Source organism: Falco cherrug, chromosome 1 (genome assembly GCF_023634085.1).
Source record: "Falco cherrug isolate bFalChe1 chromosome 1, bFalChe1.pri, whole genome shotgun sequence".
In the NCBI taxonomy this organism is placed as follows: domain Eukaryota; kingdom Metazoa; phylum Chordata; class Aves; order Falconiformes; family Falconidae; genus Falco; species Falco cherrug.
The window spans coordinates 99244012-99270613 of record NC_073697.1 but is presented as its reverse complement, the minus strand read 5'-3'; the positions used below and the strand labels follow the sequence as shown (position 1 = coordinate 99270613).

The following is a 26602-nucleotide window of genomic DNA, read 5'->3' as shown; positions in this document are numbered from 1 at the left end:
GCGCGGCCCCCGGTGCAGGCTGGCTCCCCGGGGCGGCCCGGGCCCTGCCTGAGGTGAGCGGGGCCCGACCGTACCTCGGGCCGGTCGGGGCGGCCTGGGATGGAGGCGGGCTCGGCCCTGGCCCTGGCGTGGTGTCCGCGCCACCGGCGGCCGAGCCGGAGCCTTCCTGCACGGCAGCGAGCAGCTCCGCTGGAGACCCTCGCGCTGGGAATGAAGAAATAACTTCTTGTCCGAGTGGAAACTGGGTGCCACTCCACCGTAGTGGAATCTAGGAACACCTCCCAGTCTTACTCTTTCGTGGCAAAAGTGTCAGGCTCTGAAATTTCAGAAACGTTCCTGCAGCAAAGGTGAACACACGGCCACCGGCTCAGAGGTTTGACTGCAAAGAAGTGAGATCAGCGTTAAGGTTTATTAGAAAGCAGGTCTTGATCAGGACCCAAGGAAAGGATTAATGATTCAATCACAGAATGGTCTGGGTTGGAAGGGACCTTAAAGACCACCCAGTCCCACCCCCTGCCACGGGCAGGGACACCCCCCCCAGCCCAGGCTGCTCCCAGCCCCGTCCAGCCTGGCCTTGAGCCCAGCCAGGGATGGGGCACCCACAGCTGCCCTGGGCAGCCTGGGCCAGCACCTCGCCGCCCTCATGGGGAAGAATTTCTTCCCAATATCTGTCTCCCCTTTTTCAGTTTAAAGCCATTCCCCGCTGTCCCATCACTACAGGCCCTAAATAAAGTCCCTCCCGGCTTTCCTGCCAGCCCGTCAGGCACTGGGAGGTGCCGTAAGGTCTCCCCGATCCTTCTCTCCTCCAGCTGAACAGCCCCAGCTCTCCCAGCCTGTCCCCACAGCAGGGGGGCTCCAGCCCCTGACCATCTCCGTGGCCTCCTCTGGACTCGCTCCAACAGGTCCGTGTCCTTCTGCTGGTGACCCCCGAGCTGGAGGTGGCGCTGGGGGGGGGTCCCAGCAGAGGGGCAGAGCCCCCTCCCTCGCCCTGCTGGCCACGCTGCTGGGGATGCAGCCCAGGGCTGGGGTGGCTTTCTGGGCTGTGACCATATATTGCTGGGCCATGTTGAGCTTCTTGTCAACCAACACCCCCAAGTCTTTCTCTCAGGGCTGCTCTCAATCCATTCTCCACCCAGCCTGTGTTTGTGTTTGAGACTGCCCTGACGCACATGCAGGAGAGCTTGCACTTGGCCTTCATGAGGTTCGCAGGCCCACCTCTCAAGCCTGTCAATGTCCTTCTGGATGGCAAAGCAGTTAAAAAAAAAATCTAACAATAGCGGGATGTAAAAAAGATGGAGGAATAAATTATGGAAGTTCTCTCTTTCTGTTTAAAAGGCCAATTACAGTTAACTTGCAGTGTAAGGAGTAGCTAGAATTATTTTCTTGACTGTAATGATGCAGGTCTTTTTAAAATCACTGGTAAGCAAGTCTCAGAGGTACTGGTTCTGGCAGTACACCAGTTCACAAACCTAGCCAAAACACACCAAGTCCTTTATGATTCTTCTACCCAGCATATGGCAGCTGAGTATTCCCTTTTACTTCAGATGGGCTGCAGTAAGTACCAGAACTCTTTGAGGATGTCCCAATCAGTCACACCCATGCACGAGAAAAGGCACATCAGTGGAGGACAGACAGGCATTTCTTCTGTTTTATCACCCCTGTGTATCCGGAGTAGATTTGAACCAGTGGTACTTTTTTATACAGATGCCCACAGATATTCCTCCATCTGGTCCATTAGGAAAAATATGAATGTACAAGAATTGCCATTTTATCATTATCAATGGTTATTATCAAATATCTCAGAACACACAAGATCTCTGCAATAGGCACATCATACGGGAAAAGCTGACTCACAAATGTCTTGTCTTAATTCCTACTTGCACTCACTTATTTCATTATGCATTAGGGTTTATTCTTTCCAACTCAATTTACAGGAAATGCCTTTAACCAGAAAATGCGTGTTTTAGAATAAAGTTACTAAATTGCTCCCCTTTAGTCAATAATGAAATTAATATCATTTAGTAAGAGGCACACAGTCGAAAATTTTCACTTAATGGACAAGCAATTAAAAACTGCTTATCTCTCGGTTCAATTCCTAGTTCTTGTCTGGCAGGAACTTACACATCTTCCTTACATCACTTGTTATCATTTCCTCTTACTCAGTCCATCCTAAGTGAAATAAACATAGTAAACACTTTTCAAGAAGAAACTGGTTAGAAACAACATGCAGATGGTAACTTTTGATTTGAAAGCCTTCAACCACTTCACAGATCACAACACTGTTGAGTCTGCCAGCCCAGTATTTAGTATTTAGCTTTAGCTGAACTCCTAAGTGCCTCAAGCTCCATCAGTAGTTTTACATCAGTATGTGTCCTCAGAAGTCTGTGGGCAGCATTTTGTGTCAGGTAATACTGTGTCTCAGGCAAAAGCTCAGCAAACCTAATATTCCTTTTTGATCTGTGAGGTCTAAGCACTATTTTCATGCCTACCCTAGAAACTGGAACAGAAGAAAGAGTGTAGGTGGTGATGAAGCTAGCCTAAAACTTTTTAGTGACTTAGAACACGCATTTTTCTCATACTCGCCTTGAGTCAGACAGCTGGATGGAATGGAACATGACTATTTGTGTAGATCCTCACACATACACAGCAGTCACTTCAGCCTTGCAAATTTATTTTTATTTAGCAATTGCATCTTCAACGGTTTTTCCATTATTAAGATTTTTCTTAAATAAAAATTCTGCTTTCTGTAAAAAACTTATCATTAACAAAGTCACTTTCTCTTTTTTTTTTTTTCACCTCATTTTCTGAAATGATGTAGAAGGAACAGCATGTTTAGAAGAGCCAGATTCTTCCTCATTTTCATGGAGACGCTTTCTGGTCGGCTAAAAGAAAGATACAGCAGGATGGCTACATGAAATCAGGTAAGACAGAGCCAAGCTGTTTTACTTGCTACAGAATTACAGATGTTGGATAAAGTCTCCTGTGACCAAAAAAACAGCATGACTAACAAATGTTTCTCTACCAAGATCTATCTAATTATATTTGATCCTTCTCATATAAGATTACTGCCCCCAGTTTCATCTTCCACTACTGTTTAAAATTCTCCTAATTAGCATCTGGTAATGAATGTCACAATAGCATCCTTTCTTTCTTTCTTTCCATTACTTTCAGTAATATGAGAATTTTTCCTTGAATACTTAAACATTGTGACTTGAATCCATCAAAACATACATGTTCAGCAATTCAATTTTAAATATATGAACAATTCTTTAAAGCCTAGGAGACTGTTTCTATACATTTAAACAAAGTGCCTTGCCAAAGCACAGAAGTGCTTTTCTATTCAGAAAGCAGAGATCATTAGAAGACTGCTACATACAGCCAAAATGCACATTTCTCTTAAGTTCTCAAAATTAATTGATTTTCTTATTATGGATTATTACTTCAAAATCTAGTTTATGCATCAAGTAGTAACCTTCACACAATCTGTTACACATACCATTTTTGATGTTTGAGGTGGATTCATACTGCCATGTGTCTGAGCAAGCAGCTGTTCAAATGTATTCTTCATATCCTCATCCTGTAAAAAAAGCCGTAACTCTAAGTAGTATATGGAATATTCAAGGGAAAAGCCTACACTTCGGCTAATGAAATGGATCAGCAATTAAAGAATGAATGGATAAAGGAGAAAAGGAGGTTCCCCCACTTCCCCCCACATAAACACCTTCCTAATACAGCTTCACCAAGAGCAAGTCCTGCCTGAGCAACCCCGTGGCCTTCTGTGACAGGGTGACTACATCAGTGGACACAGGAAGAGCTATGACATCGTCTGTCTGCACTTTTGTAAGGCCTTTGGCACAGTCCCCCACATCTTTCTCTCTAAATGGGAGACATCTGGATTTGGTGGATGGACTATTCGATGGATAAGGAATTGTCTGGATGGTCGCATCCAGGAGTAGTGGTCAATGGCTCAATGTCTGGATGGAGATCAGTGACGAGAGGTGTCCCTTAGGGGTCCAAATTGGGACTAGTACAGTTTACTGTCTTCACCAGCGACATAGGCAGTGGGATCAAGCGCACCCTCAGCACCTTTGCAGACCACACCAAGCTGAGTGGTGTGGTTGACATGCCTGAGGGATGGGATGCCAGCCAGAGGGACGTGGACAAACTTGAGAAGGAGGCCCATGTGAACCCTGTGAGGTTCATCAAGGCCAAGTGCAAGGTCCTGCATGTGCATTAGGGCAACCCCAGGTATCAATACAGGCTGGAGGATGAAGGAATGGAGAGCAGCTCTGTGGAGAAGGACCTGGGGGTATTGGTGAATGAAAAGCTGGCCATGAGCCAACAATCTGCACTCACAGCCCAGAAAGCCAACTGTATCCTGGGCTGCATCAAAAGCAGCGTGGCCAGCGGGTTGAGGGAGGTGATTCTCCCCCTCCACTCCACTGAGATCCCACCTGCAGTGCTGCATCCAGCTCTGGAATTCTCAGCACAGGAAAGAAATGGACCTGTTGGAGTGAGTCCGGAGGAGGCGACAAGGATGATCAGGGGCTGGAACACCTCTCCTATGAGGATAGGCTGAAAGAGTTGGGGTTGTTCAGCCTGGAGAAGAGTGGGCTCTGGGGAGACCTTAGAGCAGCCTTTCAGTACTTCAAGGGAACTTACGAGAAAGATGGGGACAGACTTTTTAATAGGGCTTGCCGCAATAGGACAAGGTGTAATGGTTTTAAACTAAAAGAGGGCAGATTTAGACTAGATAAAAGGAATTATTTTTTTTACCATGAGGGTGATGAAACACTGGCAGAGGCTTCCCAGAGAGGTGGTAGATGCCACATCCCTGGAACGGCTCAAGGCCAGGCTGGACAGGGCTCTAAGCAACCTGATCTAGTGAAAGATGTCCCTGCTTAAGGCAGGGGGAGTTGGACTAGGTGACCTTTAAAAGTCCCTTCCAACCCAAACCATTCTCTGATTCTATGATTCTAATACACAGCACAGCAGCATTTTGAGCAGGTGGTTTATGTACAGTGCTGGTAAGAAAAAGCAGTTCTATTTCATTCAAGAAACAGTTTCCCCTCAATAACCACTTAGCTAATACTAGTCATGCTAAAACTGAACTTGCAATATCATTCAACAAAGTGTAACAACACTGAAAGAACAGAACATACAGGCTAGACGTTTGTGCAGGTAATTAATTAGTCAGCCTTATCAGAAGAGGCCTCATCAGGACTTGGGGCCTGCTTTCACCAAAACAGAGTTAATTACTCTTGAAAAACAAGTATTTCCCTTACAGATTTACATTCTGTTCTCATAAGGACTTCCCTTTCTAACAGCATATTTTCATTTCCACTAGCTTAGCTTCATCAGTATCCCAAATTTGGGCAGTTTTCATTACCACTCCCCTGCCAAAAGCAAACCTGTTGTACACAGTAGGTACAGAAGAATCAAGTAAAACAAGTAAAACACCTATAGCCTAACAAAAAACACCCAACACCCCAACAACCAAAAAACCCACAAAACACCACTGAACACGCACACAAAACTTTAAAAAAATGCATTATCTTAAAAAGCATCCTTCAGTTATCCTTAACATAAGTAAGTCCGCAGAAACTATGAAACGTTGTAAATGGAAACATCTGGAAAGCAAATATTCAGAATCTGGCCATTTCACTGAAGTTTCCCTTTTGAAAACCCAAACAATTATCAACAAATATTGCATCTTTATAGAGCATTCATATCTCTGCAGAAGTTCACTGGATAACACCATTCATTCTCTGTTTACCCGAAGTGGTAAGCCAGAAGCTGAGATTAGCGGAGGGAAAGTGTCTGGGAGAGATGCATTGCAAAAGAAGAGGACTTATTAGTCTCTATCGTGCACAAACAGGCCTGGCTGCAGAAGCCTTAGGAGGAGGGAGGGATGGCACAGGGGAGGGAAAGGCAGCAGAGACTCTGCGTTAAAAACAGCTAGTTTAGCAGAAAGTCAGGCACATTTCAAAAGAAAAAGCTAGCATGTAACCTCATGCTGGTTCAGCTGCCAGTGAGCGGGGTGCTCTTGGTATATGCCAGGCAACCTCAGGGAACAGGAAATCAGTGTAAACAAGACATTTAGTTGACACAGTCTACTCTCTGTTTTAAAAAGAAAATCTCATTCTCTAGTTTCAGCTATTTCTCCTGCAGGAATTTTATTAGAATGGGTTGCTACAGATATCCTGCAAACCCTAAACTGGACTTCCAAACCTGAAATCAGGTCTTTAAACCTTTCCCAGGACTCAATGAAGTAGCTGCTCGTAGTAATTTAATACAGATCATTTCCTCTGGCTGAGCTTTGAACACTGACTGTGTTCACCAACTGAACAACTGATTTAGAACCAAAACCAGACATTTATTCTGAACAACTGACTGAAGCTAACAGGTTGTATAATTTTGTTTCATTATCACAGTAAAGACTGGGAAACTGAAAGAGAAGTGAATGGGGACATTCACTAATACAGACAATTAGAAATAAGGATCATCGAGCTCCTAAGGATTTCAAACATTTTAACTGTTTTTTTGTGTAAAGGCAGGGGAGGGGGTTCTTTTTCTAAGCTACGGAGTCTTGCAGTATCTCCTTTTTTTGGTTTAAGTATGTTTAAGCACTACAGAAAGGCTTTGATGTAAACATCCAGCTTATTTTATAAAGAACTGGAACTTGTCTTTCTTTTCTAGTGTCACCTGTTTTGACGGTGGGTACATTTGAGTTGATGGGTAAAAGAAGATAAATATTTTTCCACGTATATAACAGACACCTGAGGTTTTCTTCAGCATGCAACCAAACTAATCTCATCCCATTCAAAAGATCCCAGTGAAGTTTTCAGAGGCAATTGTTTATATGCCTTTGAAAAATGTTTTATCAAGTACCTGGCAAATACAGGTAAGAAGTCTCCACTGAGTAGTACTTTGGTTTAAGCAGCCCACTAAGTTTTAAAGTTTTAGATTTAGGCAAAGAATGGAGTAAACAGCACAGGTATTCAAAACAGTAATTTGAAAGTATTACTGGTTTAAAGAAAGCTGTAGAAATTAAGCTTTGTTTGGAGAACATGCTTACTTTTAATATCTTAAAAATCCTGTGGTGGACCCAAAATCATTAGAGAGGCCTAACAGGCATTAGCTGAACACATAAAGTATGCGTCTGTTGTGGTTTTTCCATACTAACTTTTGAAGACAATACTTACAGACAACACAAGAGGGAGTGGGGAGCCAGTAACTCCTTCTCACTACTCACAGTAACAGCATTCAAGGAGCTCTTTTGGTGGTAGTATTCACGTGTGTGATATCTAGAACTGAACATATCGGATGTTGGCCTTCCAAGCAGGCAGCATACATCACCTATAAACAACTGATACTCTTAGTAACAGCCCGTGAAGGGAAACAGTTTAAAGAATGGAATCTGAATGGTAGATGACATTTGGATTTGCGAGTATGATGCTTTCTGAAACTTTTTGTCCTGTCTTTGAAATTAAACATAACAGGAAGAGCTGTCCCTAAAGGGAGTATATAATCAAGATGCTAACAACTTGAGTTTACATACTGAAATATCTCAAATTCTTAGCTTGCCCAAATCACTGTCCTGTATTCCCCCTTTCCCACTACGCGTACCAGCGATTCTTACAATCAGTGTAGCACCATTTATCAGTAACATTTCCTGCTCAGAATTATAATCTAAATGCAAGAATGTACATCTGATTAACTCACTGTAGAAGTTATACACAAGACTACAGCAGTAAAAAACAGGAATGCCAGGAAGAATCTTCTGATGCCCAGCAGTATAATTAGGATGAGTTAATGACTTAAAAAGTCATCCAAATACATTTCTTGTCTTATGAAGCTGCCAGCTGTTGAGCACCAACCGATACTCCCTTGCTCCCACCCTGTTTATTATGCTCTTTAGCTAAGCATCTGAAACCAGACACTGCTCCCAGTGGGAGAATATCAATAGCATTATGCTCGGAATGAATAAATAGAACCCGTTGTGTGGCTCAGAGGTGGGCTGGGTGACTTTCTTCAGCCTCCTCAAGCAAAAATACCCAGGAAAGCTCACAGGCCCAGTGGTCACCTCTAGAGTGCCAAAATCAATAAAAGACCACCTAAAGACTACCTCTCACAAACCTATTTAAACTGTAACAGGAGGCTGGGAAACCATCACCTCTTACTCAGAGGGTTCCCAAACCAGTGATACTTACTCATACTCATCATAGTAAGAACACAGTAGTACTGGACACTTGCCAGAAACAAACTCTGCTGGATTCTGTATTGCCTGCCCACACAAACAAGATGAGGAAGTGGGACTCTGTTACAATGCTCAGAGGAAAAGGTCCATCCTATCAGAACCACAATCACACTTGGTCTCTAAAAAACACATCTTGATTCTCAGATGTTAAAGAGTTCTAAAGGTTGTCTCAGAAAGGATGCAGAAGCTGCTGGTTGTATTGAAAGAAGGCATTCAGCAGAGTACTCGATGCTTTTTTTTTTTGCAGTCCTCTCTGCAGGGACTAAAAACTTGAAAGCACAGACTAGCTACAGATGCAGATTGGGCTGTATTTTCTGAGAAAAAAAATCCAGAGATCCAGGATTTTCCATTAAATTCAGAGCAGGTCATGGAAGCATACAAAGGGTGTTGAAGCAGGACCAGAGTATGGAGAAGAGCAGCTTAATACCAGTATCCTTCAACAAAAATGAAGATAGAGAGGCCTGGCAACCTCTGCTGTTGAGCTGGCACCACACCTTCTAGCAGATGCCAATTGGCTGGTGTGAAAGAATTAGTGACAGAAAGGCTGGCATTAAATAGAGCAACAGACTTGCAGCTAGGTGGATGGCACAGCACAGAAGCAGGAAGATACCTATCACTTGTGCTTAACCACACCACCACTGATCTACAGTGCTGACCCAGGCAGATACTTGCAAGCTCTACCTACTCCAAGCCTCCCCACGAGGTGCTCACTGTTGGTATTTACCATTAGGACCACTGAAGTCCAGTTCTCTTAACATCAACATCAGTTTCATCTTCCTCCCACAAAGAAAACACAGCTGTTCCGATGGAAAGGCCAGAGATGACAGGACTGCAGGAGTCCTTACACCCTACTCAGCTAAAGGCGATAGGCTGGAACAGGACCTAGTTTAGCCTGACAGAACTCTTCAGTACCCTCTACAATGCCTATCAAATATGATCCAGTCAAACATCCATGGGGTAACCACAGAACAGTGAACATATGAACTGTGAAATTCCTTCTTTCAGCTGGACAGGTGGAAAAATCACAGAATCTGAGTCCTTCTCCCTTACCTGAATGCAGGTTACTGCAGAGTCATCAGCCATGAGATACTGCAGATTTAGTCTGAGAGGATGACATTACTTGGCAAGGACCTAAGCTGTTCTGAGCCACCTTTATATGACAATGTAACAAAGATCATGAGACAGAGAAAACAAAAAGCTCTCCTATACAAGTTCTTATGGCTGTTGCCAAGGATCCTGACACAGTCAGCAGTAAGACACATCATTCTAGCATGGGTCAGGCTGCATCAGGAGTAAAAAGTGAAAAGAGGGAAAATTTGTCAAGGCTGAGAAATGCCCTCAGCCTGTGCAGAGAGGGCCTAAGTTGTCATGTGAGCTGCAGGGCTGTTAGATAGTTAAGCCACAAAGACAATGCGTTACCCAGATAATAAAGAGCAAAGGCAACAGACACAAAACCAAGGATAGTGTGACCACTTTGGAGAAGAGATGAAGCTACTTTTTCTCCCTGGCAGAAGAGTGTGCGATGTGGCAAGGTAAAATGTACCTATGGATACCTCATGACAAAGTAGAGGGCAAAGGAGAAATCAAATTAAGCAAATCAAGCAGAGGTGTTCAGGGTGGGAAAAGGCACTGAACAGCATCAGGCAAGGCTACAAGACTACAAATAGCAAGAGCAACAGTTGCAAAGAACCCTGTGGCTGAAGGACCAAGAAAGCATACCAGGCCAAGAAGATAAACACATTGAAAAGCAACAGGGGGTCTAGCTGCTGTTGCAAGAGGAAAAGACAAGAACAGGAAAAGAAGAAAATCCGTGTGCTGCAGAGACAGCATTTACTTGTTGGGAAAGCAAGGACGCAACTCTGTTCTGTACACTGCAAAGAAGAGAAGGCTCCATCCCACAAAGGCTTTGACACACAACAAGGTGCTGCAAGATCGTCTTGCTTCCAACAAGGAAGCAGTCTGTTCAGAATGCTCACTCTGTTTGGTTTAGAGCTGTCCAACAGGAAAGTGGTGGCTACAGCATCTGTCATCCTACAGGTTGGGATCTGATGGCTCCTCTTACATGTCATTGACAATGCCAGTAAAACAAGTAATTCCTAAGCTTATGGCCTTTTCCTTCACTCTTCTCTTTCTGTAAGTTGGCAGCAGGATCTCTCTGGTCTTACAGCAGCCAGCAGAAACTGTATAGCCAGCTGGCAGAGGCGCAGCTCATGCCCGTAAGAAGCATGAAATGCAGTTGCTCTTCTGTTGGCTACTGTCAGAGACAACCTATGGACAGGCAGACTTAAGCTCTGAATTAAGGTAACAGTTGCTATTCCCTTGAAGCTAAAGAATTGAAGCTCTCGTTGCCCATCACTGTATCCCTTTTACAGTGTTCTCCACAGAAGTGGATCAGGCACCATTACATCACTGGTGATCAGAGCAGCCAGCGTTCCCCTGCTTCCTTGCAGAAGTAAATTACACTGTATCAACAAAACCTCCCAATATTCAGGCTACTGAACTGCCTTTGACTTCACATCAAGAATATCCCCAGAACAACCCATCTGTGCTGCACTTCAGTTAAGACTCAGTTCCTACCTGAAGCCAAGGATGCTCTAAGGCCTCCTCTGTTTTAAGACGTTTGCTTGGATCCACTACTAACAGCTTCTTCACAAGATCCAGAGCTAAGATAATAAAAAAAGTTGGTTGGCATATGATCAGTAAATTCATTACCTGAAAATAAGTTCTGCAATATGCATACACCAAAGCTATGCGCAATGGTGTGTCTTACAACACTTCAGAACAATGCCCAAAAATACTGGCTGGGCAGATCGCTTTTCTTTTTTCTATGCACAGGGAGGGCTGCAGACTGTAACCATTTTCCTTCACATACACATGATTCAACACCTCCCAGTGTGCCAAAATTACCAGCAGATATACTGGGCATGTCCACAATTTATGTTCTAAGCATGAACGGGAAGTTCAGTGTTTTCCTAAAAGCTTCAGTATTACTGCAGCCAAGCAAAGACAGCTTAATTTAGTTTCCTGGTTTACAGTGTCTTAGAAAGCAGATTATCCATCTGGGAAGATGGAAGAGTCAAGACATACACACGCATGTTCAACGTTACATATTTTCTTCAGAAACTGCTTAATAGACACTGTGAAAAACACGGTATTTAAAGAAATTTTGGCAAGATTTACTTTTCATTGCACTGCATTATTCTGTTGTACATACCATCAGGAATATGTATGACATTAACATAATTTCCATTCTCATATGTCTGACTTATTATTGAATAAGCTTCAAATAATTCAGGAAGGAGTTATATTTGGTAAAGTTATCAGAAAAAGAATGATCACATCATTGATTAGAAACTCCTCTGCATGTACAAAGGAGTATCCAAGGCAAACACTACAATTATTTTGTGCACAAGAAAAGCATGCAGACAGTAACAACCATTTTTGTTTGCTATGCAAAAACTCAAATAGTTTTGCAGGCTACTTAGCTTAGAGTGGGCCATACTTCATAGCCAATTCCACAAATGTGGCTGATATTTTAAGCTCAAAGACCAGCACCATGAAATTATTCTTAACATTTCTCTCTCAGAATTCTAACTCATATCCCTTAAATCCCTGGCATTTTTTGTTCAACATTTGAAGAGTCTTTGAGCAGGGCAAAGTCTGTAGACCAGCTTGATAAAATCGGAAGAAAAAGCGAAAAGAGGGAAAATAGACATATGTCCTCACAAACTCTGTACTTCTGTAGTTAACGAAGCTAAATATTACTAAGAAATCTCTTTAATGAAAATATATCTGCTCTTTCCAATGTTTCAACTTTGAACTTAAAAAAACCAAAACATTTTAAGAGACTACTTTAAGAACTAAACATATCAACATGCAATGTGCCATACAGCTGAAAGGAAGTTAAAGGAAAACAAAAACTACAAGAAAAGAGCTAGCTATTCTACTACCCCCGTAATGGAGTCATACCCATGTCTGATACATGCTTCCATTCTTTTGGAATGAACGTGTATTCTCCACGAGTGATTTGATCTTTCAGAGATAGCCGAGTATTTTGCTCATTAAATGGTGGATATCCACACAAGCTATATAAAAGAAGAAAACAAGTTAAAACACAGATTTTGTCATAGTGACTGAAACACTAAAATCACACATTTTAAAGCATCTGCTATCATAGCGTCTTTTAGATGTATATAGTTTTAAACACATTTTTGCTTCCTAATAAAGATCATGAGGTTTCCAAATCTCGAGCCATGTATGTTAATGACTGCCCAATGAAGGTAGCATCTACACAATCTCTTACCATACAAAAAGAATAACTCCTAAACTCCAGCAGTCCACAGCTCGGCTGTATCCAGCAGTCCCAAGTGAACTTAGAACCTCAGGAGCAAGGTACGTGGGAGTACCACATAATGTTTTCATAAGAGAAGTTTCTCCAAGAATCTTGGATTGTCCAAAATCTGTAATCTTGTATTTAAAAATGGTAATGCATTACATATTAGGATTGATTGTACTAGAACATATCATACTGTCAACATACATCAGGAGGTTACATTAAGTTTCTTCCTTCCAAGTCAGTTCCAGTACATGACTATGCAAAATTTACTCCTAACACTATTAAGTATTCAGCAAACAACTAAGAACAGGAGAGGAGGAGTAGAGAGAAATATGAGACAGGATCACACTTTACACCAACAAAAAGTACTCTCAGATTTGTATGTAAATAGACAGCCAAAGAATAAAGGACCTGTAACTTATTGGAACAGATTACTTGCAAAATCAGCAGTTTAGAATGCAAATTTATTCAATGCTTTATCTTGGGAAAACAACCCAACAAAACAAAACCACCCACAAAAAAAACCCAGCTCTACCCTCTCTGCCCTCTGCCCCCCCCCAAAAAAGAACACAAAAAAAATCACAGCAATGAAAAAACCTGTCACCATACAGCCTGGATATTTGTGGAAATGCTGTCTGTAGTTGAAGAATTTAGATTTTATTGAGAAAAAAAAATTCAGCATTTGAAGTTGTATACTCAATTAAATGCTACATAAGCACAACACTTCTCAGTTGTTCTTAGGTAAGTGTATGGGTTGAAACATCCACAAAAATAAAACTAAAATTATTTTAAAAACCCTCAATGTTTTAAGTTACTTCATAGTTTGAGTAATTGCGTAATTTTTTCCTGTGTTCAACTAAACATTGAGAAGAATGGGAAGGAATACTCCCAAATTTCTAAATGAACAAGAAGAAATGTAAGTTTCCTTACCTTTATAAGACATGTCTCTTCAGAAGATGAAAGTAGCACATTCTCTGGCTTTAGATCGCGGTGTATAATTCCATTGTCATGGAGATACTAGACATATTCAGATATATAATCAAAGAAAAACAGACTACCAACTTTTTAAAAATGTAAGCTTTCCAATTTTTCATGTAGCAATAGCAGTATAACTGAAATGGTTGTGCAAGAAGCATGCATGCATGTGAAGCTACATAGCTTATGACACTTAAAAAAAAAAAACCACAAACAAACAAACCCAACCACCCCAACCTTAGAAACCATTATGCTTCAAATGCCAAATCTCAATGCAAGCACAGCATGTAGACCGGGAAGGCGTTCCATCCTTCCCATTCTGGAAAGCTAGACTTCTTTCTTCATGTCCGCAAAAGCAACAGCACTAAGGAAAACCAAAGTTCTATGCTGCCTTTGTAGGAACTCTGGTTTTCCATACGTCTCTTCTTTCTTTTAGTCATTATTATTGTGTGACCATACCCTCTTAAATACGAGTCCAAGTTTCAGTTTGCAGAGACAGTTAAGTTCACAATGCCACAACAGTCCTCACACTGGTGAGTAATAGCAGACAGATTTAAAAAATACCTCAGTCATCAAAGAACTGGAGGCTGAAAAAGGGTTCAAAAACTTGATAATATAACTAGGAAAACTGGGCAAGGATGAGATAGAAGATCAACGTCAGGTTAAATACACAAAGGATTTTGGAAAAAGTTAAGTTTCTTGAGGCAAGTGTAGACTTGTTCCCTTATCTGTAGTTCTGAAGCCTACATGTGGGTCTGCTACCCAGTTTTCTACTGACTCCAAATCTGAGAACAGACTTCTGGCTTCATTAGGAGAGCATTTCACAGCAAGCAAGAATCAAAGTTCAGTCATAAATGACTGGCATATTAAGATACAACAAAGTCTGTGTTAAAACTAGGAACAACTGATTCTAACATTATAATAAGTAGTACAAAATACATACTAGAGATGTCTTCACATTTACACTAAAGGGAAGCTTTTCTTTAGTATATCTAAAAACATCGTATCATTATGAAGCAGAAGGTAATGACACCGCTTTTATTACATGACTGGCCGTCTCAAAAATGAGAATTGGGGAAAAATACAATAGTTTACTCACTAATGAGGGAAATAGTTCTAGGTTTATTATTTATTAATACCTACTACAGAACAACTATTAAGTTTCTGGTTTTGGCAATTGCAAGATATTAAAACTGAGCCAAAAGAAAGAAGGAAAATAATTGATCTGAAAGCATAGTCAGGTCCAGACAATTAAGTAGAGGTAGAAAACAATCTTGCAGGTGTTACTAATGAAACATGCTTACTTACCATTTCATGAATTTAGAAGAAATTTATCTAAGGACCCAATATTTAGTATTTCAGACCTATTAAAAGTAGTCTTGAAGTCAGTTGTCTACTGAACTGAAATGCTTATTCAGGAGCGCATAGTAAATCATCTGACCACTAATTTTTTTGAAGCCTGCTACACTGATGACTCTGCCCACACACTGCTAGAAGTCTCACAATAATCCTGCCACCAGTGAGCACAGCCTGTAGTATTACGTTCGTCCCTGTTTATAGTAAGAGTGTTTGAATGTTCTTTGGCTGCACTGAGGTGAAGAATTTTGTTAAAGTATCCTATGAAAAGCACTGTGTTGATTGCTTGCACAGATTTCAGAAGTGACAAATGACAAAAAAATTTCTTCTGACTGACATTCATATGCATAACTGTATTTTTCTGGGAAGAATTCATGATTATGTACCTTTACAGCCAACAGCATCTGATAAAAATACAACTTGCAGGTAGCTTCTTTCATCTTGATTGGCCTTGACACTCTGTCATACAATTCTCCTCCTTCCATCCTAAAACAAATGCAGGTGTTAAATATATTCAGGTCAATATATTACTTCCTAAAGTTTCATCTCATTAAACAAGAGAGAGACCAAAACATCTGGCTATTTTGGCTACAGAGAAGGAATATATTTCCGAAAATGAGTGAGCAATGTTGTAAGCACAGCACACACTGCTGAATTAGACCTAATCTCCCAAGTCTGCATTGGGCATTGCTGCAAGAGTTTTGATCAGCCTCCTCTTAGGACTCAAAATCAAAACAGTGGCAGCAATCCACAACAGGAGCATAGTGGGTAGCTATCCAGGCACTAAGTGCCTTCACACCATTGAAGGATTACTCACCTGGTTATCCTAGTTCCTAATTTTACAGAGGTTTCAGAGAGCAGTGGAAGCCAGCAAAAGAAAAAACAGAACAAACGAACCCCCACACACACACCGAGTTCAGAACTAGACACATGCTCTGCGGCTATGAAAAACATTTCATTTTATGCATTTACTTTCAAACAGGTAACTTACAATTCCAAAACAATGTAGTAATCCTCTGCTTCAAAGAAGTTTTTGATCTTGATTAAACAAGGCTAATAAAAAAGGGAACACAAATGGACACACAGAAAAAGGTAGAATCATTTGTAAAAACTGACATTATCAACAGTTTATCATCCTAAAGTTCCTATTTCAGTATGATTTCAACCATGCCAGTTAAACTAACACTTAGAACAACCAACTAGCACCCCAGGCTTTGGCAAACACTTAATATTCAAGTGTGTTGTCTTCTCCCCTGTACCTACACACACAAAACCATTCAACTCTTGCACTGAGTACAGCTCAACAAGCACCCTTATTTTTTCCAGCTGTGAGTTACCATACCCTCAGTGTTTTCTTTATATGCAATAGTACATTGGGAAGCAAGGGCAAGTTCATTAAGCTATACAAACTTTCTACTTAAGGAAGTAAAAGAAATGCCTTTTGCGGGGAAGGGGGGGTGAGGAGGGGAAGCAGGAAAAAGAGGGGATACAAATTCAAGAAATTGCCAGTGGAATCATTATATTTGGTTATCTGGCAGTATTTACAAAAACACGCATCAAGGAAAGATTTCAACAACAGTGTTTCAGGTTGAAACTTCTGTGAAGTTTCTTCTCAGATTTACATCTCTGTTACTCAAGGTTTTAAAGCCTCCAATCTGCAAAGATACAGTATACTTAAAAGGAGAAAAAAAGGAGCACTCAATAGACTTATTTACAGGAAAAATTACATGCATCCTTTAACATTTCCTAAAGAGATAAAATTTAATTACTACACTAAGGTCAGTGAACTACAGAAGTACAGTGGGCAGCAAAAAGGAATAACAATGTACAGTAACACTCACATGATCTATTTTCTTCAGAATTTCAATTTCCGTATTGATATTAAAAGCTGGGTTCTATCAAAAGAATCAAGTATCATATTGGGTAAGACAGTGTGTTCTGGAATAAGACACATTAGAAGTAAGACAGTACCAGAAGAGCCATCATTCCATGTCCCTTGCTACTTTAATTGACCATAACATATAATCTTTTTCCATAAACTGATCAGGTGCCTTCAGTGAAGTAAATGAACAGTCTGCTGTCACTAGCTGTACCAAGATACTGCTCCAGACATGTAATTTCACTGCAGGTTAGAAATCTCCACCTAATTTCCAAACTAAAAAATTTAAAAATCTTGGCAAGTATGTATCAATATTGTCCTTTAAACAGCTTTCCTCCCTCCAAGATGCTTTCCATATGGGCTAACCCTAAAATTAAATGCTATTCTCATCTAGCCTTTATTTTGCAAGATAACATGAAGAGATTCTTTTAATCTGTGGCTTAGGCTCAACTCATGAAATTAACCCAGCGGGGTTTTTTTCGTTCTTCTTCCAATCCAAATCAATTGTCTTTGAACACACACGATCAAATCCATATACAACATTCCAGAACCAGTCCTATCTCTCTTTTGTACGATGGCATTTCTTAATAATTATAACTGGTAACAGCATCTCTTAATCCATATTAGAAGTGTTCCAAAATTACATTTTGCAATTTTCAGTCACAATGATGTCACATATTCATCTGCAAATAAGTATATCTACCTCCTCCTCTGAACTAGAAAAGTGCAGATTACAGCAAAAATTGTCGCTGATCTTGAAGCACACAATCTTGCACCATTAAACATTATCCAACATCTGTTACTCCAGCATACAAAAGTAGCAGTTCTTCATACATGATACTGCAACCTTCCTTTCCATCAACAGAGACTTTGAGTCAGTGCCAAAGAGCTGAATTAGTATATTCCCACTTTTTGTGCCACGATCTTTAAATGTAATAGTCCAGAAGACTAATCTCAAGACAAATTCTCAAAATTTCCACTAGTAACTAATTCTGCTCTCACTGAAGCCTCTGGGCATCCTTTCCTCAGCCACCTTTCCACCTTAGAATTTATGTCTTTACAAAAATATTTCCCAGATCGAGCAGTAGTTTCCTATAAGGTACACGATGAAACACTTTGTCAGTTTGGACAAATTCTGTATATCATATCTGTGCTCTGAAGTCCATTTTCTCATCAATGAAATTAATAAGGTTAATCCAACCTGATTCAACTTTAGTAAATCCACAGCAGCACAACTTACATAACTCCTTCTTCCGTGCACTTTTGCCTCTAACTGTACTTTTCTTCAAAGTTTATCCTATACCCTTCTATAACATTAAAGTTAGAGTAATAGATAGGAAGTTGCTTGGGTCTCTTTCTCATGTTGGAGTAAAGCCACTTGGCTTGTTCTTCTCCTTCAAATTCAGGCTTCTGCTACAAGACTAGACACATGAAATCATACAATTTTATTAAAAAGTATTATGATGGAGAATACAACAAAATTAGCAGAGTTTGTAAATTTTTGGTCAGACTCTGCTGGTTATGATGTTCCCATCTGATGCATTTTAGGAGATAAACCCCACAAGACTCCCCACCACCTTTTGTATATATCACATTAACAAACAGTCCTAAATTATGAACATAATGCAACATGGTCAAAGAATAAAAGCAAGCATTTTCTACAGAATTCTATAGATTCTGTAAGATCAAAAGGCATTTTGAAATTACATACAGAAGACATTAAGTAAGAAAACCCTCTGTAGCTGAAGAGAGCTGGGGAGTCAGAGTGGTTACCAAATATTTCAAGACCACTGCAAGATGGCCAAAAACAGACAAACCAACCAAAATACTTACTGCCTCTCTAATACCACTTGCCATGAACTTCCGCTTATTGATTATCTTTACCGCAACTTTGTTACAAGTGCTCTTCTCAAATGCCAGTTTGACTTCTCCACAGGCACCACTAAGGTAAAAGCACAGCTATGTTAATGCTTACAAATACTTTTCAAAAATCCGCTTAACAAGTATAGACAAATGAAATGAAAGCACTGGATTACACACAGTTTGAGGGTGCTGCTTTCCAACTTTCCAACATGAATATGGCATGTTGTCAAAACTTTCTCAGATAGCATTCAATAGTTAGGAAGTCTATTTAAATAGCAAGTGATCCCAAGGGCCACCCATTCAAAAATGCAGGAGTAAATATTTAAAGCAACTGATCTGTTTGTACACGGTACCAGTGAATATCAAGGACAAGCTCTGTCAGCATTTCCATCACAAAACTGCATTTAAGAGAAGACAACCTACTGAAGAGTTCTATCAGCACCAGGCTGCATAAATCTGAAGAACAGGTATGACAATACTTCTATTTTTACTAAGTAGTGATTTTATTACAAAAAGAGATCCTTGTATTTTGCACTTGGATTTGTTTCCTCTTTAACCATTCTTGTCCAAATTCTTCACTGACCATCTTTTTCCAAAAGATAAAAAAGTAGCCTCCACCTAAGATAGCCTCTCTTTTTCCCAACAACAGTTCTTTCCCCTTCTGTATCAACACTGATTGTAGAAAGCTATATTCTGACATAAAGCTCTTCCTTCTACTTCCAATAACTGAGTAAATTAATATACAATTGAAAACTTGTCAAAAATCTACAGACCTTATTCTCTTCCAGAGAAAAAAACCAACAAACTGGGTTTCACAACTAATGGTAGATTACAAACCCCAAGCCAATTATAGGAATAAAGCCAAAATTCCTGTTTAAGCTGTTGTAAAGAACAGGTTTGCTCAGGTGTTATCACTCATTCTTTTCTTTTTTTTTTTTTTTTTAAACAGCAGCTCAATTAACAGTAGTAATCATTCCAGCACAAGGTACTGAAAACGGTAACAAAATCAATGCTTAATACTGCAGAAAGAATGATGCTTACCTTCCCAGAGTCTTTGACATGATGTATTTCTCTCTGAGTTCTCTAGGGAACACCAACTGATCATCCACCGTAAGATCAGAAAATACAAACACTAGGAAGATGAGTGGAAATCATTTTCCTGTTATTAACTTTAAAATTTTGTTGTAATAAACAACTGTGCTTCCTGAGCTTTTATAGTCAACAACGTAACTAAGAAAATGCTGCCTGCTAGAAGAAAAACATAAATATATAAAAAGTTAATTGATGCTATAAATGACATCAGCTATTGGGTTAGGTAGGTGATCTTATTACTGAAAAAGACATCTTTGGTATTAACTTCACAACAGAGCTTGATCGATTAACACTATGTTTCAGGACGAAATAGGTAAGATTTCTGATGTCACAGCAGGGAACAAAGAGAAGTGACAATCAGGATGACAGCATCTTAGTGGGAAAGCAAAGATAAAGAAACAAACCCCCAAACCTGCTAATTTTTAAGAGGGTTTTTTAATTATTATGCAGCACCAGTAAGTACTTGGGATTTTTTCAACTTCCCTTGAATAGTCCGTTTCCCCTGTTCCCACCCACACAGACACAGCTACTCAAGCACAAAAATGTTTCAAAACCAGGAAAACAACAATCAAAGTTTATACTCTAGTAAGGTGATTCCTGACGCAGCTTCTTCTAAATTTTCTTCTTTTTTTCCCATTTTTTTCTAGGGTTGAGGTGGATATGGGTAGTTTTTATTCAAGTACTAAAACATCGATTCATAGCTGTATTTTAACAGCACACATGAAGAAGCTCAGTTTGCAAGAAACATACTCAAATCACTGCAGAAACGCGCTCTTGGTCAACACATAAAGAAACTACTTATGTTATAGCACATTTTACCCTTATTAGTCTGTATAGACAGTGCAATTTCAGAGTTGTGAGTCAGTGGAAGCTTCTTCCCTTTTCCAATGAGCTCTCTATTAACAAAAGTTCCATTTGCGCTGTGGTCTTCAATGTAGGCAACATAGGAATTTTTTGGACCCATTTCCTCAAAGAGAAAAAAAACCGGGAAAGATAAGAGCAGGGGAAAAATTACTTTACTGTAAAGATATGACAGACTATAGAAATTCACTATTGTTGGCTCAGGAAATCAGACTACTGAGGTTATTTCATAGACCCCGATAATGGAGCATTGCCAAGAGTCTTATTAAGGGAAGCAACAGTGAAGGTACTTAAACTTTGAATTATTTAGCATCCACCCCCACCAAAGACAATCTTTTTCAATTATGCCAAGATAGAAAAAGAGAGTTAACCTGCTTAGCACCTACCCTGAAAATTCGGAAATGCTTCTTGCTATAGTTTTGGTAGAAGCCAGTCTCAGACAAGCCTAGCTTAGAAAAACTATAATCACAGCTTTTGTCTCTTCCAAACCAGTATTCATCATTCACACAGTCTGCAGAGAAAGCGGAAGTAAAGCAGAGAGAAAACATAAAATTGCAGGAAGTTATTAACTGTGGCACTACAGAATGATGCCAAAGGGTAGTGAACAGGATAACAAAGACGAGATTCTTCCTACACAATCAAGTTTATTTGTCTTAATTCAGACAAAGCACCATGCACTATCAACACCTTGTACCATATTTTAGTAATTTTACCCTCTTCAGTAATAGTTGAGTTTTCAGTTCACCTTCAGCAATACTGAGACTCATATGATATATAAACAAAATGCATTATGAAATGGAAAAATGAAGCAATTAACGAAGAATATGAATACCTCAGAACTCCTCTAAGTCTATGGAAGCTGTGTATCTGGGTACTCAGTGTGAACACAGGGATGTAGCATGGTACAACATCACTGCAAAAGTTGCAGGTTTGTACTTAAATTTGCTTGTACTTAATTTGAAAATGAAAAGACGCTGCTCTCTACCAAGCTACTCAAAACTTCTCTGAGGTACTACAAATGAACCAAGGGTCTTATTACAGTATGCACATACCACAATTGCTGAAACCTTTTCCAAGCGCGAAGAGTCGACCCCAAGGCTGAGGAACAAGTTCTTCAGATTCCTGGTCCTCGGGGATCGATGGAAGCTCCTGAGTGGGAACAGTGTCCAAAGAACTGACGGTGCCAGAACTTGAGGAAGACTGACTAGCACTCTGTGACCCACTGGAAGAGGAACTGGTACCACTTTGTGACTGTTGAGCACCTTGAGACTGCTGCGCTTCACTTCCAGTCTCTCGAGACATGTTGGCTTCAAAGAGAATGTTAAATAAAAACAATTACTACAGCAAAGCAAAACTGACACACCATACTATTAATGTCCATGTCTGTTCTCAGTCTTCAAAGCAAAACTTTCCAGGAAAGCATGCATGTGTGCATTACATGTAAATCCCCAAGCATTTTGCAAACCATGATGGTTTTCCTTTTGAAAAAGCACGTGGTACTCCCTCTACTGGTTCCAAAACAACAGTTAAATCTTATCCCCAGATTTTCACTCGAGCTCTTCAGGGCTCACGCTTTATTTCCCCAACGCATGTGCAGCATGCTCTGACGAATCATCCCCACACAAAGCAGTAACCATTGCAGCTCTCCAGGCACAAAGGGAAACACAGAACAAGGAAAACTACGAACTACAAAACGATGTTTTCTTGATGCTGAAAGTGCCCAAGAGATTTATCGCGTCTATACATAATTGATGTACAAAACTGCTACTCAAAGATACACACCGTACCCCTAGCAGCGGCTATCAAAGACAGCAGCAAGAAAAGGCAACAAACAGCACCTACCTGCCCTGTCAAGCCAGGGGAATTTGCAACTCCGTCGTGCCTTCCTCCCCACCTTAAACAACCTACTGGCCAGCTCATCTTTATAGCTGGCTTTCTCCAACAGCATCTGTGTTCATCCTGCCAGGGGGCTACTATAATGTCCGTGAGCCTTTCCAGGGTCCCTGCCATCCACTGGGATCACCTGCACTTACCTATCTGCTTGCTTCCTTGGTTTACCAGTGTATCTTGTTTTTCAAGCTGGTTGCCATACAGCTCAATGTATAACCCAGACTAATTCAAATCTCCTTGCCAGGTTGCCACCTTTCATTATTAGCCATAAAAACATAACAGCCTCCTCTTTACTTTCTGTGTCACTTTTTTTACAGAGGTGTTCAGAAATGCAGGCAAGTCCAACAAACACAGCCCCGACAGCGTGGCGTCCATCACAGCAGCTGCTTCACTCAAGTGCTGAGGCACAGCTGCCCACAGAGGGAATAGAATCATAGAATCCTTTAGGCTGGAAAAGACCTTTAAGATCACCAAGTCCAACCCTTACCCCAGCACTGCCCAGCCCACCACTAAACCATGTCCCCAAACGCCACATCTACACATCTTTTTAAATACCCTCGGGGATGGTGACTCCACCACCTCCCTGGGCAGCCTGTTCCAATGCCTGACCACCCTTTCGGTGAGGAAATGTTTCTGAAGACCCAACCTAACCCGCCCCTGGTGCAGCTTCAGGCCATTTCCCCTTGTCCTGGCCCTTGTCACTTGGGAGCAGAGACCGACCCCCGCGGCCTACAGCCCCTGTCGGGCAGCTGTAGGGAGCCATCGGCCCCCCCAGAGCCCCCTCCTCCCCAGGCTGAACCCCCCCGGCTCCCCCCGCCACCCCCCACAGGGCTTGTGCCCAGCCCCTGCCCCAGCCCCTGCCCGTCCCTGGACACGCTCCAGCCCCTCGGCGTCTGTCCTGTACCAGGGCCCGAACCTGAGCCCAGGGCTCGAGCTGCGGCCCCCCCAGTGCCCAGCGCAGGGGGACGGTCACTGCCCCGGCCCTGCTGGCCACGCTGTTTCGGACACAAGCCAGGGGGCTGCTGGCCCCCTTGGCCACCTGGGCACATGGGGGGCTCATGCCCAGCCGGCTCTGACCAGCCCCCCCGGCCCTTTCCCGCCGGGCAGCCCCCAACCCCCGCCCGCAGCTCCTGGGGCTGGTGTGACCCCCGGGCAGGGCCCAGCCTGCCCAGCCCCCCTGCAGCCCCTGCCCCCCGGCACGGCAACGCTCCCCCAGCTGGGCGTCCTCTCAGACTCACTGAGGGGGCACTCGATCCCCTCACCCAGATCATCGATAAAGACATTAAACAGGACTGGCCCCAGCACTGAGCCCTGGGGACACCCCGTGTGCCCAGCACCAGCAGGATGTGACTCCATCCACCGCCGCTCTCTGGCTCGGCCAGCCCAGCGCGGGGGCCCCCCGGCCCAGCCAGGAGCAGCCAGTTTCTCCAGGAGATGCTGTGGGAGACGGTGTCCAAGGCTTCAGTGAGGCCCAGGCAGAGACCAGCCACAGCCTTTCCCTCAGCTGCCAGGCAGGTCACCTTGTCACAGCAGATCAGTCCCTCCGGCAGGACCTGCCTTCCATAACCCCACACTGGCTGGGCCTGACCCCCAGCTGTCCCGACGTGCCGCATGATGGCCATCAGGGTGATCTGCTCCATCATCACCCACCTTCCCCATGACGGCCATCAGGGTGATCTGCTCCATCATCACTCACCTTCCCCGTGATGGCCATCAGGGTGATCTGCTCCATCACCACCCACCTTCCCCGTGATGGCCATCAGGGTGATCTGCTCCATCACCACCCACCTTCCCCGTGATGGCCATCAGGGTGATCTGCTCCATCACCACCCACCTTCCCCGTGATGGCCATCAGGGTGATCTGCTCCATCACCACCCACCTTCCCCGTGATGGCCATCAGGGTGATCTGCTCCATCACCACCCACCTTCCCCGTGATGGCCATCAGGGTGATCTGCTCCATCACCACCCACCTTCCCCGTGATGGCCATCAGGGTGATCTGCTCCACCACCCACCTTCCCCGTGATGGCCATCAGGGTGATCTGCTCCACCACCCACCTTCCCCGTGATGGCCATCAGGGTGATCTGCTCCATCACCCACCTTCCCCGTGATGGCCATCAGGGTGATCTGCTCCATCACCTTTCCCGTGATGGCCATCAGGGTGATCTGCTCCATCACCTTCCCCGTGATGGCCATCAGGGTGATCTGCTCCATCACCTTCCCCGTGATGGCCATCAGGGTGATCTGCTCCATCACCCACCTTCCCCGTGATGGCCATCAGGGTGATCTGCTCCATCACCCACCTTCCCCGTGATGGCCATCAGGGTGATCTGCTCCATCATCACCCACCTTCCCCGTGATGGCCATCAGGGTGATCTGCTCCACCACCCACCTTCCCCGTGATGGCCATCAGGGTGATCTGCTCCATCACCCACCTTCCCCGTGATGGCCATCAGGGTGATCTGCTCCATCACCTTTCCCGTGATGGCCATCAGGGTGATCTGCTCCATCACCCACCTTCCCCGTGATGGCCATCAGGGTGATCTGCTCCATCACCCACCTTCCCCGTGATGGCCATCAGGGTGATCTGCTCCATCACCTTTCCCGTGATGGCCATCAGGGTGATCTGCTCCATCACCTTCCCCGTGATGGCCATCAGGGTGATCTGCTCCATCACCTTCCCCGTGATGGCCATCAGGGTGATCTGCTCCATCACCCACCTTCCCCGTGATGGCCATCAGGGTGATCTGCTCCATCACCCACCTTCCCCGTGATGGCCATCAGGGTGATCTGCTCCATCACCCACCTTCCCCGTGATGGCCATCAGGGTGATCTGCTCCATCACCCACCTTCCCCGTGATGGCCATCAGGGTGATCTGCTCCATCACCTTCACCGTGATGGCCATCAGGGTGATCTGCTCCACCACCTTTCCCGGCACCCAGGCCAGGCTGACAGGGCCACAGCTCCCGGATCCTCCTTCCAACCCTTGCTGTAGATGGTGTCACACTGGCTGACCCCCGTCTGCTGGGCCTCCCCAGTTTGCCAGGGCTGTTGGTCGATGATGGACAGTGGCTCGGTGAGCACTTCCACCAGCTCCCTCAGCACCCTCGGCTGGGTCCCATCCAGCCCCACAGACCTGGCTGTGTCTGAGTGGAGCAGCAGGTCGCTGGCCATTTCCCCTTGGGTTACGGGGGCTTCATTCTGCTCCCGCTCCCTGCCTTCCAGCCAGGGCGCTGGGTGCCCAGAGAACAACTCGTCTTGCTATCAAAGACTGAGGCAAAGGCGGCATGAAGTACCTCAGCCTTTGGCGCCGTTTCCCCCCCGCACCCCACACAGGACCGAGGGGCCCTGATCCTCCTGCTCCTGAGGCGTCCACAGGAGCGTTCCACACCGCCCGGGCCGGCACCAGCCAAGCCAAGTCCCAGCCGGGCTCTGGCCCTTCTGGTGTTTCCCCCGGCACAGCCTCGCACCGCTGCAGCCCCCGGCCCGCTCCCCTCGACCATAAGCCCCCCGGCCCCCGGCCAGGCCCCGCTGCTCGGCAGCCTCCCGCGCTCCGGGCCGCCCCGGCGGGCAGGGTCGAGCCCCGGGCCCCGGACGTTTCCGCGCCTGCGGGGAGCGGCGCGGCTGAAGAGGGAGCAGGGGCAGGGTCAGGGACAGGGGCTGGGGCAGGACCCCCGGCGGAGGGGACCGGCCGTTGGCACCGTCTGCCTGCGCCCAGCCCGCCGCGCCGCTGCCACCGGCTGAGGTGCCAAGGGGCCGATATCCAGCCGCGGCGCGGGCGGGGTGGGGGGGGGAGCACCGCCCTCAGCACCGCCCCCCCCCCCCGCTCCGCAGCGCCCCCGGCCGCCCCGACCCTGCACTGCAGCCCCGCAGCGCCCCCCGCCGCCCCGACCCTGCACTGCAGCCCCGCAGCGCCCCCCGCCGCCCCGCCCCAGCACTGCAGCCCCGTGGGCTGCGCGACCTCACCGGAAAGGCGGCGGGGCCGGCCCGTAGCGACCGATACCCTCGGGGCGGGGCGGGGCGGGGCGGGGCGAGGCGAGGCGAGGCGAGGCGAGGCGAGGCGGGCGGGGCGCAGGCCGGGCCGGTCC

General features: G+C 44.1%; 1 protein-coding gene across 4 annotated transcripts; it reads right to left on the bottom strand.

Annotated features, from left to right (window-relative positions):
* Positions 1–1942: 1942 nt before the first annotated feature.
* Positions 1943–26573, bottom strand: CHEK2 (checkpoint kinase 2). 4 transcript variants are annotated; one of them, XM_055711279.1, is made up of 16 exons: positions 26481–26573; positions 21675–21929; positions 21009–21133; positions 20581–20728; positions 19711–19801; positions 18640–18748; positions 16769–16822; positions 15919–15980; positions 15314–15413; positions 13527–13613; positions 12564–12727; positions 12230–12345; positions 10838–10923; positions 3497–3577; positions 2797–2882; positions 1943–2169 (listed from the first exon to the last, which is right to left on the bottom strand). In XM_055711279.1, exons 2-16 carry the CDS (start codon positions 21922–21924, stop codon positions 2160–2162), a joined length of 1569 nt encoding a protein of 522 aa, XP_055567254.1. In that variant the 5' UTR covers positions 21925–21929; positions 26481–26573; the 3' UTR covers positions 1943–2159. The 4 variants fall into 4 exon arrangements, 1 of the variants encoding a protein (XP_055567254.1); XR_003560192.2 differs by lacking the exons at positions 1943–2169; positions 26481–26573 and adding exons at positions 6011–6065; positions 7206–7359 and having other exon boundaries at positions 2864–2882; positions 21675–23195; XR_003560193.2 differs by lacking the exons at positions 1943–2169; positions 26481–26573 and adding an exon at positions 7206–7359 and having other exon boundaries at positions 2728–2882; positions 21675–23195.
* Positions 26574–26602: the final 29 nt, after the last annotated feature.

Excerpts from the sequence above, each read along its gene's own strand:
- CHEK2 (XM_055711279.1), bottom strand. The coding sequence starts at position 21,924 with ATGTCTCGAGAGACTGGAAGTGAAGCGCAGCAGTCTCAAGGTGCTCAA. Across the intron at positions 15,414-15,918 it reads TACTACATTGTTTTGGAATT|GATGGAAGGAGGAGAATTGT; the intron begins GTAAGTTACCTG and ends CATTTGTTTTAG. Across the intron at positions 12,728-13,526 it reads AAGAGACATGTCTTATAAAG|ATTACAGATTTTGGACAATC; the intron begins GTAAGGAAACTT and ends TTTAAATACAAG.